The sequence below is a fragment of the Leiobunum rupestre genome, chromosome 3 (assembly GCF_980474605.1).
Source record: "Leiobunum rupestre chromosome 3, qqLeiRupe1.1.hap1, whole genome shotgun sequence".
Lineage (NCBI taxonomy): Eukaryota > Metazoa > Arthropoda > Arachnida > Opiliones > Sclerosomatidae > Leiobunum > Leiobunum rupestre.
In genome coordinates this window covers 21462424-21480490 of record NC_143386.1, presented here as the reverse complement: position 1 = coordinate 21480490, position 18067 = coordinate 21462424, and the positions used below count along the sequence as shown (strand labels likewise).

At 39.0% G+C, this 18067-nt stretch overlaps 2 protein-coding genes across 2 annotated transcripts; both read left to right on the top strand.

Annotated features, from left to right (window-relative positions):
- Positions 1-2548: 2548 nt before the first annotated feature.
- Positions 2549-5631, top strand: LOC149949800 (uncharacterized). The gene is made up of 3 exons (XM_090169506.1): positions 2549-3259; positions 3337-3913; positions 3977-5631. The coding sequence occupies exons 1-3, from the start codon at positions 2549-2551 to the stop codon at positions 5629-5631; spliced, it is 2943 nt and encodes a 980-aa protein (XP_090025632.1).
- On the top strand, positions 5631-6779 carry LOC149949799 (uncharacterized). The gene has a single exon (XM_090169505.1). The coding sequence runs from the start codon at positions 5631-5633 to the stop codon at positions 6777-6779; it is 1149 nt and encodes a 382-aa protein (XP_090025631.1).
- Positions 6780-18067: the final 11288 nt, after the last annotated feature.

The window sequence follows — 18067 nt, the reverse complement described above, 5'->3', positions numbered from 1 at the left end:
CTATAATGATTCAAGATAATAGACTAAACTAGTCATTTAGCTAAATTAAGCAATTTGCTTTGAAAGCAAAATATAGGTAACCTAATGACTTATTTAATTCAAAACTAAATTTTAGGGCACCTATAAGCAAAAGAGATAAAGGGAGAATTAACATTATTATTAATACTATTACCTGACCTAAGCCCTATTTAAATTCTAAATTTAACTCAATCTATCTGACAAAGTAATTAAAAACTTATACTAAGACTCCGTATAAAAACCCAAAATATCCCAAGACCAAAGGCAAAATACCCCTTCAAGCTAATATTATTAACTTATCATAACGGTAACGAGGAAAAGAACCTCGCACTCACAGAAAGAAAAATATAACCACAAACAAGACTAAAAAAAAGTCTATATTAAAAAACAAGTAACAACTTAACAAACTTATGAAAATAATATTGCCATATTCTGCAATAAAAATTAAAGCAAAACCCCCAGAGCCATATTCCACATTAAACCCTGAAACTAGTTCAGACTCACCCTCAGCAAAATCAAAGGGACTACGGTTAGTTTCAGCAAGACAAGATAAAAACCATACCCCTAATAAAACTAATGAAAGACCCACCTTTACTAAAGAAAAGCTCCAACTCTCCCCCAAATTAAAACTTCCCACCAACTGGACAATACCCAATAAAATTAGAGCCAAACTTACCTCATAAGAGATAGTTTGGGCCACAGCCCGATAGCACCCTAACATTCTATAAATAGAATTGGAACTCCAACCAGCCCCCAAGAGGGAATAAACCCCTAAACTTGATAAAACTAAAAAATAAATTAAACCATACTGGTAAAAAAAAATAGTACCCCCTAAATTACATAAAGCTCAATAAGCTAAAGCTAAAAATAAACCTAACACCGGTCTTAAGTAAAAAATCATTTTATTACTATATAAGGGCCAAATCTGCTCTTTAGTCATTAACTTTAGACCATCCGAAAAAGGTTGTAAAAGACCCATATAACCCACCTTATTAGGCCCCTTACGAATCTGAATATACCCTAATACCTTACGCTCTAATAAAGTAAAAAAAGCAACACTTACGAGAAGACACACTAGTATCAAAGTATAACTTAAAATTAACAAAATTGTTAAAAAAGACACTGTCTTATAAATGAAGCTTAAATTCAACGCACTAATCTGCCATATTAACCAAATAAATTTTAATTAATTAACATTATATAAATAATTCATAGATTCTGGTCCTTTCGTACTAAGAAACTTTTTAAAAACTATAGATAGAAACCAACCTGGCTTAAACCGGTTTGAACTCAAATCATGTAATTTTTTAATAGTCGAACAGACTAACTAATAAAGCTTCTTCACCTACGAATCTCAAGAATCTAATCACTGGAATCAAAATTGAATCACGGTATATTACGGAATCTAGGAGCAACAAACACAGCACCCCACACAAGGAGAACGCAAGTCAAAATTCGTGAATTGTCTTGTGTACATTTTTCATTGGTTAGACCATTTAGCGCCTGCTGCCGTCGGAAGGGGAATATTCGGAAATTGTCTTCCCCTCGCCCGTAAAATGTTCAACGAAAAGGCTCGTCCAATGAAATTTGTACACAACACTGCGTTAGCGTATTTTAAGGCTAGCTGCGTTCTCCTTGTGTTTGCTACTCCTAGGTGGAATCACGGAATCTTGCTAGAATCAAGAATCTTGATTCCAGATTCTTTGATTCGGAATTTCGTACACGATTAAAAAAGTGACGGACCCCTCGATCAGAACTCATAAGAGTGGTTCCGGAAATAACAATTGGTTTTTATTTTTCATTTTTGATCGCATTTTTAAACCAGCGTCAATATGCCTGTTGAAGAATCAACAATTAAAAACATTTTTTGATATACTTTCAGTCATTTACTTCTGTTCTTAGTAACAGTCGTATCTTATATATATAAATTCCTTGGTTTGAGTCATTCGCATAAAGTATGCCCCGTTTCCTTTAAACTAGCCAAAACTAACCCCCGTAGCACTGTATTTTTATAGTTGACCCCGTACATTGTAAATTCATGCCTACTTTGGCTTTATTTCTTCATAGTGTGTAACTGGCGTTTTTTCCTAAGAAAACGTTCTGGAAAGTTTTGGGTTTTTATTTTTGCTCTCTCTCTCTGCGTGAAGCGAAGCCCTGAAGACTTCTTAGTTCTTTGCCCCCCTTACTTGTATTTTCGGCAGTTCCAATTTTAACCTTTCGACGGACAACACGGACTCTCCGACTCGTCTTAAACTGCCCACTTCTTAACAGTCGCGCCATTTTTGTATTTTACCATTTTTCTAATAAAAATTTAAGTTGTTATTATTTCAGTTGAGCGTCATTATTCTTTTAACGCGTAGCCACGTACTACCAAACCATTACCTTTAGATTTTCAGTAAAAATATTCAGTAAATCACCTAGTGTTATCACATAATTTTGGTGCCGTGAAACTCGGGAAAAGTACTGGCAAGGGCGTTGTTATTCATCAACTGCGTAATCACCTTTGGAATTAATTTTGGAACTCGTAACTATGGCGGACGAACTCACGCGTGTAAAAGCTAAGCGCACTAGTACCAAGCAAACTACGACGCGCACGAAAAACCTATTGGACGCGGAACTCGCGAAAGAGCGTCCGGACGATGCCACATTAGAAGGCTACTTAACCGTGATCATCGCCAAAGAAGAACTACTTCGCGATCTGGATGCCAAGATCGAAAGATTAATCTACGACGGCCCTGAACTCGAGAGGGAACTCAACGTCGCGCAGGAATATATGGACGACCTCACGATATCTCGCGTACGCGCTACGCGTTATTTGGAAACATCTATTCCCGGTTTCCGTTTGAATATTCATCGTATACCATCGGAGAGCGAAACCACCATACTTGCACCGCCAAGTACCGTCAAGCTGCCGAAACTAGAAATACGTCGATTCAACGGAAAGTACAGCGAATGGCAAACCTTTTGGGAAAACTACCAGGCTCAAATCCACAGCGGAAACTTCAAGAAATCTGTTAAGTACAGCTATTTACTTTCGTATTTAGAAGGTGATGCCCTGGCATGTATAGCGGGTTTGTCTCAAACTGACGCTAATTATGACAAGGCCATCGAACTGTTGCATGGTCGCTTTGGCAATAAAGTATCAATTATTGGAGCGCATATGGAAGCACTCAGAAACTTAATTCCCGTACGCTCGTCAAACGACGTAATCGCCTTAAGGAAACTGCATGATACCTGCCGGGTGCAAATTCGAAGCCTCGAATCCCTCGGAGCGATAGATGTTACGCGAGGAAACGTAATTTGCCCTTTAATCACCAGGCGTCTTCCAGAGTGCACTTTTCGGCGACTCATTTGAATGTCGAAGATTTGATGTCATTCTTAGAAAAGGAAATTAGCAGTAGGGAGCGAGCCCAAGTTTTATGCGGATCCCGAGAAGCGGAACGAAAACCTACCCAGTCCAGCTATTCACGTTCTCACACCCAGCCTGAGAAGCGCGGTACCTCACGCCTTCCTAGCGCAGGCGCCTTAACGACTAACTTGGTATCGCTTCCCTGTTTATTCTGCGATCAAAGTGACCATTTAACCTCCAATTGCGCAAGAACCACATTAGAAGAGAAGAAAAATGTGCTAGTTAAAAAGCGACGCTGTTTTCTATGTTTGCGAGAAAAACATCAGATGAGGGACTGTAGAGCTCGAGTACGTAATTGCAAGAAATGCGAGAGACGACACCATTATACTATTTGCGACCAAGATATCAAGAGCGGCGAGCAAATACACGCCTCCGAGCCTACGAGTGCGACTCCACAGGTGTGCCAACTGGCGGCTGGATTCAAGACCGCCGAGCGCTCCACGATTCTCCTTCAAACCGCCCTTGCGAAAGCTAAGGCGCCCTCTAGTGGAAAATAAATTAAAGTTCGCTGCCTTCTCGATAACGGCAGCCACGCAACCTTCATAAAAGAAAATATATCGAGAGAACTAGGCCTCGAAGTTATCGAAGAGGAGGCTTTAGAAGTCCATAGCTTTGGAAGTTCTAAACCCGTTCGCACCGTGAAAAGAAAAGTTCAACTGGAGTTAAGAAGTTGCCACGATCCTAGAAAACGAATCGTACTAGAAGCGTACGAGACTCCGGATATATGCGGCGCCGTATTCTCCATCCCTGGGACCGAACTAGAAGATAAATGCCGTGAAAAGGGATTGGTCTTGGCTGACACCATCTCGTCTAGCAAATCAAGAGCTGATCCACGATCCGTAGAAGTCTTAATCGGAAACAATTACATCTGGCAGATAACGGAGGGCACAAAAATTGAACGGTTTGGTACAGCTCTCGTTGCTCTCGAAACCCTATTTGGCTGGACTCTTCAAGGCCCGACTACAATGGGGACCTCCGTCATCGGTGTCAACACTATCGCCATTATGAGAGTTTCAGTCACTCCCACGGAAGATGAAAACATTTCTAATCAACTCGAGAAATTTTGGAGCCTCGAAGCTTTTGGAGTCCATGATAAAGACGACGATTCTCCCTCAGGAAGTCAAGTCTTAGAAAAATTTCAGGAAACTACCACATACCAAAACAACCGCTATAAAGTCGCCTTGCCTTGGAAAAGTAATGTCGATGATCTTGGAGACAATTACGCAATAGCTGCCAAACGTACCGCTAACCTCGTACAGAAACTGAGAAGAGATCCTGTTCAGCTTCTGGAATATAATGACATTATCAAGCAACAATTGGAAGACGGTATCGTGGAACTCGTGAAGACAGACTACAAAACCAAGCCTTTAGGTCCAGTATTTTACTTACCACACAGTCCGGTAATTAGACAATCGAGTCAAACCACAAGAATTCGCATTGTCCATGACGGCTCTTCTCATTCACCGGAACACGCCTCTCTAAATGACTGCGTAGAAGCTGGACCCCAGATGAATCCGCATCTCTACGACGTCACACTACGATTTCGGGAAAATCTCGTCGCATTCTCTGGAGATATCACCAAGGCGTTTCTACAAATAGAAGTCCGCGAAGAAGACCGGGACGCTCTAAGATTCTTATGGGTCGATGTCAACAACCCAAAGGAAGGATCTACCTTTCTAGTATATCGCATCACTCGAGTACCATTCGGGGTGACGTCAAGTCCGTTTCTCCTGGCAGCCACTGTTCGTCTACACGCAAAGAAATACATCGACAGCAAACCTAAAGCAAGCGCTCTTCTCGACAAGTCGCTCTACGTGGATGATTTGATTTCTGGCGCCCATAACGACGAAAACGCATTTCAATTAATACAAGACTGTGATGAAATATTGAAGGCAGCCAGCATGCAGCTTAGAAAATGGCAGAGTAACTCACCGAAGTTACGAAGTCTATTAAATAAAGATCATCCTGAAGTAACCAACAGTCAAGAGCTTACATCATTCTCGCCATCTAAAGTCTTGGGACTTTCCTGGGATAGTTTCAACGACGTACTCATATTTGACGTAGAGAACCTGATGACTTATATCAAGAACAGAGGGAGTACCAAGCGTTGGGTACTGAAGTCGGTCGCTCGGGACTTCTTTGTCTCGGAGGACGCCTTAAAGGTAGCAATCTCTCGTACCAAGAGCGACATCCCTGGATTTTGATGCCAAACCACCATTTCTCTGAACTTATCATTCGAGACGCGCATGAACAAGTCATGCACGGAGGAGTCGTCATTACCACGGTCGCGATCCGAGCCAAATTTTGGCTGACCCAAGCGCGTCGGTTTACCAAATCTGTTCTCGGGAAATGCTCCATTTGCAACTATTTTCGCGCTTCTAAGTCGGACGCAATCATGGCCCCCTTACCAGAATTTCGTACTACTCAAGCTCGTCCATTTGAAATCTGCGGAATTGATTTCTTAGGCCCATTATTTGATCGCGACGGAAGTAAATGCTACGTAGCATTATTTACCTGTGCCGTGACTCGGGCGGTTCACTTAGAACTCGTGACCAACCTATCAACTTACACGTTCCTTCTCGCCTTCAGGAGATTCTTGTCGCGTCGCGGTATGGTAAAACATGTTATGACGGATAACGCGAAGACTTTCAAACGCGCCAAGAGTGATTTACAAGAACTGTGGGGCTGTATCGCGAATCCAGAAATCGCGCGGTACTTCGCGAATAACCAGATCAAATGGACATTTATCGCTGAAAGAGCCGCCTGGTGGGGCGGGTTCTGGGAGCGATTAGTGGCTTCGGTAAAGAACGCGATGCGTCGAGTCCTTGGACATTCTAAATTGACCTACGAGGAGCTAGAAACTACGTTGTCAGAAGCAGAGGCCGCCATCAACTCGCGACCCATCACTTTCGTTTCCGATGACGCCGATGAGCCCGCCCCACTCACACCTTCGCATTTTTTGATAAACGACAACATGAATGGCCTGCCGCCAACCACCTTCCCTAAGGACGTCGCAGCATCCAGTACGGGTGACAAACTACGACAAAGACGAAGACATCATCACGCCGTGACCAACAGTCTCTGGCGTCGCTGGAAGACTGAATACCTTTTGCAATTAAGGTCTGCACACTTTCGCACCAATAACAAGCCAACGGAACCATTGCAGAAGGGTGATTTGGTCATCATTGAAGAGCCGAAGCTACCTAGACTCTGCTGGAAGATGGGTATTATAAATGAAACTTTTGTCGGTCGCGATGGACATATTCGTGCGTGCTTGGTTAAGTTAGCTAATGGGACTGCACTTCGACGACCCATTCAGCTGTTATATCGCTTAGAAGCAAATAACTCTTAATTGCATTGGGCTGCTGCCCAATCGGGCGGAGTCTGTTGAAGAATCAACAATTAAAAACATTTTTTGATATACTTTCAGTCATTTACTTCTGTTCTTAGTAAAAGTCGTATCTTATATATATAAATTCCTTGGTTTGAGTCATTCGCATAAAGTTTGCCCCGTTTCCTTTAAACTAGCCAAAACTAACCCCCGTAGCACTGTATTTTTATAGTTGACCCCGTACATTGTAAAATCATGCCTACTTTGGCTTTATTTCTTCATAGTGTGTAACTGGCGTTTTTTCCTAAGAAAACGTTCTGGAAAGTTTTGGGTTTTTATTTTTGCTCTCTCTCTGCGTGAAGCGAAGCCCTGAAGACTTCTTAGTTCTTTGCCCCCCTTACTTGTATTTTCGGCAGTTCCAATTTTAACCTTTCGACGGACAACACGGACTGACCGACGTCAATCTGCCAGAACGAAAATTGGAAAAGTTCATTTTTGGCTAAGAAAGAATGTTGGACTAAACTAAAGAAACATAAGTTTAACTGTTATATCCCATTTCTACTAAGAAAATGACAAAGGGAGAATTATTTAAAAGAATGATACCAAGTATAGACAAAGGGAGAATTATTTCAAAGAATGATACAAAGTATAGACGTGTAATGGAACTATTTATTTCTAAACATTACCGTATTTCGCGTTCAACTTTTTTCATTCGTTTTTTGTAATGTCACTTTTCGGGCCGAATTGCGCCAATATGACAAGGCATAATTATTTCAAACTGCTACTATTAAATCTAGGTTAAATTACCTATCGAATGATACAAAGTGTAGGCGTGTACGTCCTAAATATCGTGAACTATTAATTTCTAAACATTACCGTATTTCGCGTTTAACTTTCTTCATTCGTTTCCTGTAATGTCACCTTTCGGGCCGAATTGCGCCAATATGACAATGCAGAATTATTTCAAACTGCTACCTTTAACTCGAGGTTATATTACCTATCGAATGATACAAAGTGTAGGCGTGTACGTCCTAAATAACGTGAACTATTAATTTCTAAACATTACCGTATTTCGCGTTTAACTTTCTTCATTCATTTCCTGTAATGTCACCTTTCGGGCCGAATTGCGCCAATATGACAAGGCAGAATTATTTCAAACTGCTACCTTTAACTCGAGGTTATATTACCTATCGAATGATACAAAGTGTAGGCGTGTACGTCCTAAATAACGTGAACTATTAATTTCTAAACATTACCGTATTTCGCGTTTAACTTTCTTCATTCGTTTCCTGTAATGTCACTTTTCGGACCGAATTGCGCCAATATGACAAGGCAGAATTATTTCAAACTGCTATTATTCAATCTAGGTTAAATTACCTATCGAATGATACAAAGTGTAGGCGTGTACGTCCTAAATAACGTGAACTATTAATTTATAAACATTACCGTATTTCGCGTTCAACTTTTTTTATTCGTTTTTTGTAATGTCACTTTTCGGGCCGAATTGCGCAAAAATGACAAGGCAGAATTATTTCAAACTGCTATTATTAAATCTACGTTAAATTACCTATCGAATGATACAAAGTGTAGGCGTGTACGTCCTAAATAACGTGAACTATTAATTTCTAAACATTACCGTATTTCGCGTTTAACTTTCTTCATTCGTTTCCTGTAATGTCACCTTTCGGGCCGAATTGCGCCAATATGACAAGGTAGAATTATTTCAAACTGCTACTATTAAATCTAGGTTAAATTACTTATCGAATGATAGAAAGTATAGACGTGTACGTCCTAAATAACGTGATCTATTAATTTCTAAACATTACCGTATTTCGCGTTCAACTTTCTTCATTCGTTTCCTGTAATGTCACCTTTCGGGCCGAATTGCGCCAATATGACAATGCAGAATTATTTCAAACTGCTACTATTAAATCTAGGTTGAATTACCTATCGAATGATACAAAGTGTAGGCGTGTACGTCCTAAACAACGTGAACTATTAATTTCTAAACATTACCGTATTTCGCGTTTAACTTTCTTCATTCGTTTCCTGTAATGTCACCTTTCGGGCCGAATTGCGCCAATATGACAAGGCAGAATTATTTCAAACTGCTATTATTAAATCTAGGTTAAATTACCTATCGAATGATACAAAGTGTAGGCGTGTACGTCCTAAATAACGTGAACTATTAATTTCTAAACATTACCGTATTTCGCGTTTAACTTTCTTCATTCGTTTCCTGTAATGTCACTTTTCGGACCGAATTGCGCCAATATGACAAGGCAGAATTATTTCAAACTGCTATTATTCAATCTAGGTTAAATTACCTATCGAATGATACAAAGTGTAGGCGTGTACGTCCTAAATAACGTGAACTATTAATTTCTAAACATTACCGTATTTCGCGTTCAACTTTTTTTATTCGTTTTTTGTAATGTCACTTTTCGGGCCGAATTGCGCAAAAATGACAAGGCAGAATTATTTCAAACTGCTATTATTAAATCTACGTTAAATTGCCTATCGAATGATACAAAGTGTAGGAGTGTACGTCCTTAATAACGTGAACTATTAATTTCTAAACATTACCGTATTTCGCGTTCAACTTTTTTTATTCGTTTTTTGTAATGTCACTTTTCGGGCCGAATTGCGCAAAAATGACAAGGCAGAATTATTTCAAACTGCTATTATTAAATCTACGTTAAATTGCCTATCGAATGATACAAAGTGTAGGAGTGTACGTCCTTAATAACGTGAACTATTAATTTCTAAACATTACCGTATTTCGCGTTTAACTTTCTTCATTCGTTTCCTGTAATGTCACCTTTCGGGCCGAATTGCGCCAATATGACAAGGTAGAATTATTTCAAACTGCTACTATTAAATCTAGGTTAAATTACTTATCGAATGATAGAAAGTATAGACGTGTACGTCCTAAATAACGTGATCTATTAATTTCTAAACATTACCGTATTTCACGTTCAACTTTCTTCATTCGTTTCCTGTAATGTCACCTTTCGGGCCGAATTGCGCCAATATGACAAGGCAGAATTATTTCAAACTGCTACCTTTAACTCGAGGTTATATTACCTATCGAATGATACAAAGTGTAGGCGTGTACGTCCTAAATAACGTGAACTATTAATTTCTAAACATTACCGTATTTCGCGTTTAACTTTCTTCATTCGTTTCCAGTAATGTCACTTTTCGGACCGAATTGCGCCAATATGACAAGGCAGAATAATTTCAAACTGCTATTATTAAATCTACGTTAAATTACCTATCGAATGATACAAAGTGTAGGCGTGTACGTCCTAAATAACGTGAACTATTAATTTCTAAACATTACCGTATTTCGCGTTTAACTTTCTTCATTCGTTTCCTGTAATGTCACCTTTCGGGCCGAATTGCGCCAATATGACAAGGTAGAATTATTTCAAACTGCTACTATTAAATCTAGGTTAAATTACTTATCGAATGATAGAAAGTATAGACGTGTACGTCCTAAATAACGTGATCTATTAATTTCTAAACATTACCGTATTTCGCGTTCAACTTTCTTCATTCGTTTCCTGTAATGTCACCTTTCGGGCCGAATTGCGCCAATATGACAAGGCAGAATTATTTCAAACTGCTACTATTAAATCTAGGTTGAATTACCTATCGAATGATACAAAGTGTAGGCGTGTACGTCCTAAACAACGTGAACTATTAATTTCTAAACCTTACCGTATTTCGCTATTAACTTTCTTCATTCGTTTCCTGTAATGTCACCTTTCGGGCCGAATTGCACCAATATGACAAGGTAGAATTATTTCAAACTGCTATTATTAAATCTAGGTTAAATTACCTATCGAATGATACAAAGTGTAGGCGTGTACGTCCTAAATAACGTGAACTATTAATTTCTAAACATTACCGTATTTCGCGTTCAACTTTTTTTATTCGTTTTTTGTAATGTCACTTTTCGGGCCGAATTGCGCAAAAATGACAAGGCAGAATTATTTCAAACTGCTATTATTAAATCTACGTTAAATTGCCTATCGAATGATACAAAGTGTAGGAGTGTACGTCCTTAATAACGTGAACTATTAATTTCTAAACATTACCGTATTTCGCGTTCAACTTTTTTTATTCGTTTTTTGTAATGTCACTTTTCGGGCCGAATTGCGCAAAAATGACAAGGCAGAATTATTTCAAACTGCTATTATTAAATCTACGTTAAATTACCTATCGAATGATACAAAGTGTAGGCCTGTACGTCCTAAATAACGTGAACTATTAATTTCTAAACATTACCTTGTTTCGCGTTTAACTTTCTTCATTCGTTTCCTGTAATGTCACCTTTCGGGCCGAATTGCGCCAATATGACAAGGTAGAATTATTTCAAACTGCTACTATTAAATCTAGGTTAAATTACTTATCGAATGATAGAAAGTATAGACGTGTACGTCCTAAATAACGTGATCTATTAATTTCTAAACATTACCGTATTTCGCGTTTAACTTTCTTCATTCGTTTCCTGTAATGTCACCTTTCGGGCCGAATTGCGCCAATATGACAGGGCAGAATTATTTCAAACTGCTACTATTAAATCTAGGTTAAATTACCTATCGAATGATAGAAAGTGTAGGCGTGTACGTCCTAAGTAACGTGAACTATTAATTTTTAAACCATACCGTATTTCGCGTTCAACTTTTTTCATTCTTTTTTTGTAATGTCACCTTTCGGGCCGAATTTCTCAAAAATGACAGGGCAGAATTATTTCACGTTATTTTTATTTTAAACCAATTGGTTTCGCTTTTATATCGAGGTTAATTATAATAATACGGTTATCGTAACACTATAATTTTCTTTGATAATAAAAGTTACTGATGGCGCACGCCGCGTAAAGGCTTGATTTGTGTGGCCTGTAGAAATGTTGAGAAAAATATCTTGACAAATGATTGCCATTGAATTTTAATCAATATTTCTACAGATATGTTATGTTCTGTTTTTTGGGACAGAATATAACATATCCCCTCCCAACCCATGAATTCGAAAGATGTTTGTTAGAAGCCTGTCATCTCCGTGACATTTGTTGTTGAGAAGCATGTCGCCTCTGTGGGTTTTGTTGAGAAGCATGTCGCCTCTGTGGGTTTTGTTGAGAAGCATGTCGCCTCTGTGGGTTTTGTTGAGGAGCATGTCGCCCATGTGGGTTTTGTTGAGAAGCATGTCGCCTCTGTGGGTTTTGTTGAGAAGCATGTCGCCTCTGTGGGTTTTGTTGAGAAGCATGTCGCCTCTGTGGGTTTTGTTGAGAAGCATGTCGCCTCTGTGGGTTTTGTTGAGGAGCATGTCGCCCATGTGGGTTTTGTTGAGAAGCATGTCGCCTCTGTGGGTTTTGTTGAGAAGCATGTCGCCTCTGTGGGTTTTGTTGAGAAGCATGTCGCCTCTGTGGGTTTTGTTGAGAAGCATGTCGCCTCTGTGGGTTTTGTTGAGGAGCATGTCGCCCATGTGGGTTTTGTTGAGAAGCATGTCGCCTCTGTGGGTTTTGTTGAGAAGCATGTCGCCTCTGTGGGTTTTGTTGAGAAGCATGTCGCCTCTGTGGGTTTTGTTGAGAAGCATGTCGCCTCTGTGGGTTTTGTTGAGAAGCATGTCGCCTCTGTGGGTTTTGTTGAGAAGCATGTCGCCTCTGTGGGTTTTTTTGAGAAGTATATTACCTCTATAGATGGTTCCGGAGACATTTGTCGGTCACTTAGCCAATAAAACTATACCCCTCTATAATATTATGTGCGATTTTCAGTACAACACCTACCACCCATATACATGTATTAGAAAGGTTCCGTCGTTAGTACTTAGGCTCGAAAACTAGTTATTTCGGGATGTTTTCGCGACGAAGCCGTCATTTTCTGACAGTTTGTCAAAGAACTCATGTTTCGATTTTCGATTTTCACCTCTGGCAGCCAAGATCAAGGTAATTTTGTGGGTCGAAAAGCCTAAACGAGAGATCGTTGTCAAACTTTCACGTGAAGGTGACTTTTTCGAAGCGAAAGCACCGAAAAAAACTGGCCCCTTAAACCAGTGAAATTGATCAAAATTATTTCATTTGTATATTTTCTATTTCTGATTGAAAGCTAGCGCGAAATTTCGAAATATCGTTACTAGTTATGTTAATTTGTTCCGATAAATTTTCTGATAAGCATTTAGCGTATAGGCAAATAGCTGGTCCGCAGTTGTAGAAAAAAGGTTGACAGGATAAGTTAATGTTCGACGCCGTTATCCACTTGGCTGGCGTAAGTTTAAAATGTTTTTGAACGCAAGTGAAATAACTAACCAATTGATCTACCTCATTTCGATGTTTTCCTTTATAAGGAGCTCTTTCCTCGTCGATGAAGTAGTCGTATTCGCAATAAGAGTCGTAAACAATAATTTTGAACACGTCTTTTTTGATCAATTTCACGGTTGCCAGAAAGAAATGATTTTTTTTTACCATAACAGGAATAAACGTTACTTCTCTGGTCTTAAATCTGTTAATCTTCTTTAAAAAATACTGGAAATAAAAGTGTAATTGATTTTCTGAAAGTGTGCTTAAATCGTCTATAAACTTCGCAATGGAAGTGTAAAAATTAGTTTTTAAATATTGATTCTTTGAAAAGCGCCCTCTAATAGTTTGAAAATAACCGTTTACCATAAATACCGTAAAACATTTATTAGACGCGATTTTAGCTAATTGTTTTTGTCCTAAACGGAATTGTTTTATCCCACTAGTTTCGTCGTCGGAGTCTGAATCTAAATCCATATGTTCCGCGTTTTCAAGTACCACCAGTGTAGAGTAATTATTTCCGGATTCGGAAACCTCCTCTCCTGATTCGCAAATTTTCTGAACAGTTATTTCTGAATCAGGAAAGTCATTTACCCTTTCGGGTAATTCTTTTCCGGATTCAAAAATTTTCTCTGTGAAAATTTCCTTTTCTGATTCGGAAATTTGCTCCTCCGTAAATAAAGTTTTCTGTAGAATTATCTTAGCCAATTTTTTTGGAGGTGTTGTTAAATTGTTATCATTTACCCTTTTAGAACCATTTCTCGCGCCCCTGTGCAAAATTTCGCCCAATGGTTTTCCCGGCTTACTTTGATGTCCCCTTAAATTCTTCCCGACGATGTCCGATTCCCCACTTTCACGTTGCGGCGTATGCTTAAATTTTTCCTCCAATTGTTCGAATGGTCTTTTTCTGTTTTGATTTGGAATTACTTTCCTAGAGAGTTTAAGATATTCTAAGTATAAATTATGGTTAAATTCGTTTAATTTTGAAACAAGCGCGTCTACTCGTAACCGATTGTAACACAGTGCCTGACTTTTTAAAACTCTGTTGTAGCCCTCGATGTGCCCCTGGGTGGTTGCTTCTTGGTCAATGTAATTAACTTGCCCTTTTAAAAAATCATTTCGAGGATTGTATGACGACGGAACCTCTCCCTGAAAGTGTCTACTTAAATCCCCCGTTAAAACCCTGGTCCATAAAACAAAAGTAGGAAAATAATTTTTTTGCATATATTCGAAAAATCTGATACCGTAACTAGGATTATCGACCATGTCATTAGCTGTCACGTGTTTCTGGATGTCAGCGCGTACAGTTTCTACAATTTTGTCGCACATAACTTTAAAAAATTTGTTACTTCCTCCCCGCAACCAAAACTCCTCTTCGTTTTTCGGATAACGCGGCTTAGCGGTGTCACCAGCTTCAGCTAAAACCTCTTCAGATACTACAATTAAATCGCTGTCTACATAATCGGCTATCAAAAGATCATTACGCGGAACTTGGGATCCAATTTCGTCACCTAATACGTTAACTAAAACCGACGTTTTTCTGATAGTAATAAAACAGCTAAACTAAACAACCTTTCTTTAAATTCAGCTAAAAATGAGCTATTAAGTAGCACACTAAATAGGTAAAGTCCGAAGGAACGTTTGTCCTTGTAAAATTTTGTCGCCTTCACGCTGACGTCCTTCATCATGTGACACGTACCACAATGAATTATGGTTTTGTTCAAATCCTCCCCAGTTGCCACCCCCGTTAATATCCTATTAGCCCTGAGCAAATAGTCGCTAAGATTTTCCCTGTTAAATTCCTTTAGTACAGAATTAATTAAAACTAGACTTCTATCGCACGAAATTACCACTGAGGTTTTAACGTCATTAGGCGCGCAATTTTGCGCTTTCATAAAACTCGCGAGAAAGTTGGAGATTGTGATTTCGTGTTGGTCGTTAGTCACGAGTTCGGCGACCGGAACTGGCGTGGAAGTTGGTTTTCCTAAGATGGGGTGTCGCATAACGAGCGCGTAATACATAAAAGCCTTACCGTCTAATTTATGTGCTACAGACCCAGTCGCGTCGATAAAGAAAATATCCCTTTTACAGTGTTCTTTAAAAGTGTTAACCGATTCTTTTTTCCACAAATAAATTACGCAAGAAGGCTTGATCGCAATGTGCTGAACGTATCGCTTCAGGATTGGATCGTCGGTCATTTTACTCAAGCTGGAAATGACATCTTTGTCCAAACGCAATTCGCACAAAGCTTCGTACCTTGCCTGTTTTAACACGTTGGGATTAACTACGCTTTTCCTTAAATTACCCATTGCAAAATCTTCATCTGTACAGTTTTCATTAAAGTCATGCAGTTTTTGCTTAGGTCTTAAAGCTAAATTAGTCGAAAACTCTTTTTTAACTAACCGTCTTCTTTCGCCACGGAGTTGAGGAGAGCCAATTGTACCGGCTTCGTGATGAGGTTTCCCTTCATGCAAAATGCTACCCCGTAAATCATTAAAAATCTCAATTCTACATTTCATGCTACACTTTTTAAGCCTACAGTACATGTTGCAAGAAAATATTAAATCCGCGGGTGAATTTTTGTGGTAGTGCTTATATAATACGCACCAATGACAAATAGGACTGTAGTTCTCGAGAATATCGTCTATTTCTATTTTGTAAGCCTCCGAATTGGACAATTTATCCCACACCCCCTCGGATATTTGAAAATTCACAACTTCTGGTCGCACCTCGTTTAATTCGCTTTCACTATATTCGTCGCGCCCCAGGATGAGTTTATAAGTTTCGGGTGAAAGTGGAGAAGTGAAAGAGCAAGTTTTGGGTGAAAGTGGAGAAGTGAAAGAGCTGTAAGAATCGGGAATTGGCGTAGAAGAGAATACACACGAAGTATTTTCTGCTTCTGGGTCATAACTTAAATCATAAAAACTATTTTCCTCTTCTTCAAGCGAAGTTAAACCACCCCAATTAACTACCCCTTCTGGATTTGAAGTTAAACCACCCAAATTAACTACCCCTTCAGAATCTGAAGCTAAATAACCCAAATTATTTCTCCCCTCTTGAAGCGGCCGTGTAAAATTATCGCTGTTAGACATGTGCGCAGAAATTTTGGAATCTATTTCTTCTCGTTCGAAAAACGCAAGAACCCAATTTCGAGTAATAGGAGGATTACTAACAGTGTATTTTACGGTGTCATCGTAGCAACCCCAATTTGAAGAATCTAGTTTTACGTACGCTATATAATGGCTACTCGTAGATTCGTCTCCGGCGTGAACTACACAACTTTTTAAATTGTACTTTAAACCACTCCTCTTTCGTATGTTCCCCCCTGTCGTTTCTCCTCTGTATACTAAATATCAAAACTGGGTTGTTCGGAGGGGTAGACACATGGTGTCTTGTTACGCGTCTACAATTGGGACAAGATCGATTTTCACTTACTTCTAAACCATCCGAGTAATCAATAATAGTTTTTAAATTAGGATTAATTTTGTAAATTGCCTCAAATAATAAAAATTGTTTGTTGTCGCATACGTGACAACAGTGGATTGCCTCGAGATTATCGATACTAAAGAGGGTCCAAAATTTTGAAATAATTAAATCGAAGAACTCGACGGGGTCTTCAGTTCTACCTGACATTAATTTGTTTTCAGAAACACCTTGAATATAATCTAAAAAACTTTAACTTCGGAGGATGAGACGGGATTTGCCGAACTACAATTGATCGCGTCAACGCATTGATTTAATTCATCTAGAATACTTGAACTATTGGAAAAAGCTGTTGTTTCTATTAAGCATTGAAAGATGGACGAAAACCAACAATTTTGATAGGCGTTATCAATTCCTCGTCGCATGACGTTTTTGACGCATAACGGGCATTTGAAATTTTTATCACTTTTAACTCGCGAGAGGGTATTAGGACTTTCGCTAAGAAATACACATCTAAAATGAAACCAGTCTTTACATTGGCAACATTGAAAATATCGCTTCCCATCATTCGGTTGCTTGCAAATGCAGTACAACTTTTTTGATTTAACCAAGGGAGAATACTTATAATTAGGATCGATTTTAGGTTTTCTAACGCGGCCAGTTTTCCTAGTAAGCAATTCGTTGTCAAAAAGGGGGTTTTGAATATTGGTACTAGGAGTAGGTCGACTCTGAACGACTTCGTTACTTTCTACAATTAATTTATGATTTGGAGGCTTATTAATCGAATCCGATTTAGTTTCAATTTCAATTACATTAATAATATCATTTAATGTTTGGGATACAACGTTACGTATTTCCGCATTATCTTTTTGGTAGATGTCCGTCGGCAAATGACCTAAATCATCGGTTTGGTTTAAAAAATCGGATGTGACCTCTATCTCTGCTGGTATAACAGTATCTTGAAGATCGCCAAAAAAGATTTGGTAAATGGGTGTAGCTATAAAACTATTTGTAGAAGAAATTGAATTAACGTCGTCGTTACAAACGTCAATTGGGGAGGACGGTGCTATAAATTCTGTGGTTTCTGCATGGTTTTGTATGTACGCATTAAAGTCGGTTCGCATTCCCATGTAATTTTTGTTATACCTATTGTATAAACAAAGACACGCTTTACGGAAAATTTTAATACTTAGTTGAACGTCAGAGCAAACGCCTGATCACAGATCCGAATACGCCCCACAACTGTCAAATTCGTTTATTCTCGAGAAATCATAGTTGATTGCTCGCCACATGGCTTTTGACAGTTCATCATTTGCCACACGAAGATGTTTGGAAACTATCTTTCCATGGATCATTTTCGAAAAAAAAACTATGAAAATTAAAACTCGGGTTAGTTTTATGTCATACATACCGTGACACCGTTCATAAAGAGTTAAGGTATGTTCAATTATCTAAGCTGTGCCCTACATCATAGGCTACATCGTTATACTTATAAATAAAAACTACTAATCCCTGAAACTGATTGCCGATATCGGCCGTCAGACCTTCGGCCCGGCGTTCGAATACCTAGTTCACTAGGGCGAAACCG

Coding starts and splice junctions, on each gene's coding strand:
- LOC149949800 (XM_090169506.1), top strand. CDS start 2,549: ATGGCGGACGAACTCACGCGTGTAAAAGCTAAGCGCACTAGTACCAAG. Junction 3,260..3,336: donor AACTGCATGATACCTGCCGG/GTGCAAATTCGA, acceptor TTTAATCACCAG/GCGTCTTCCAGAGTGCACTT. Junction 3,914..3,976: donor GAAAGCTAAGGCGCCCTCTA/GTGGAAAATAAA, acceptor CCTTCATAAAAG/AAAATATATCGAGAGAACTA.
- LOC149949799 (XM_090169505.1), top strand. CDS start 5,631: ATGCCAAACCACCATTTCTCTGAACTTATCATTCGAGACGCGCATGAA.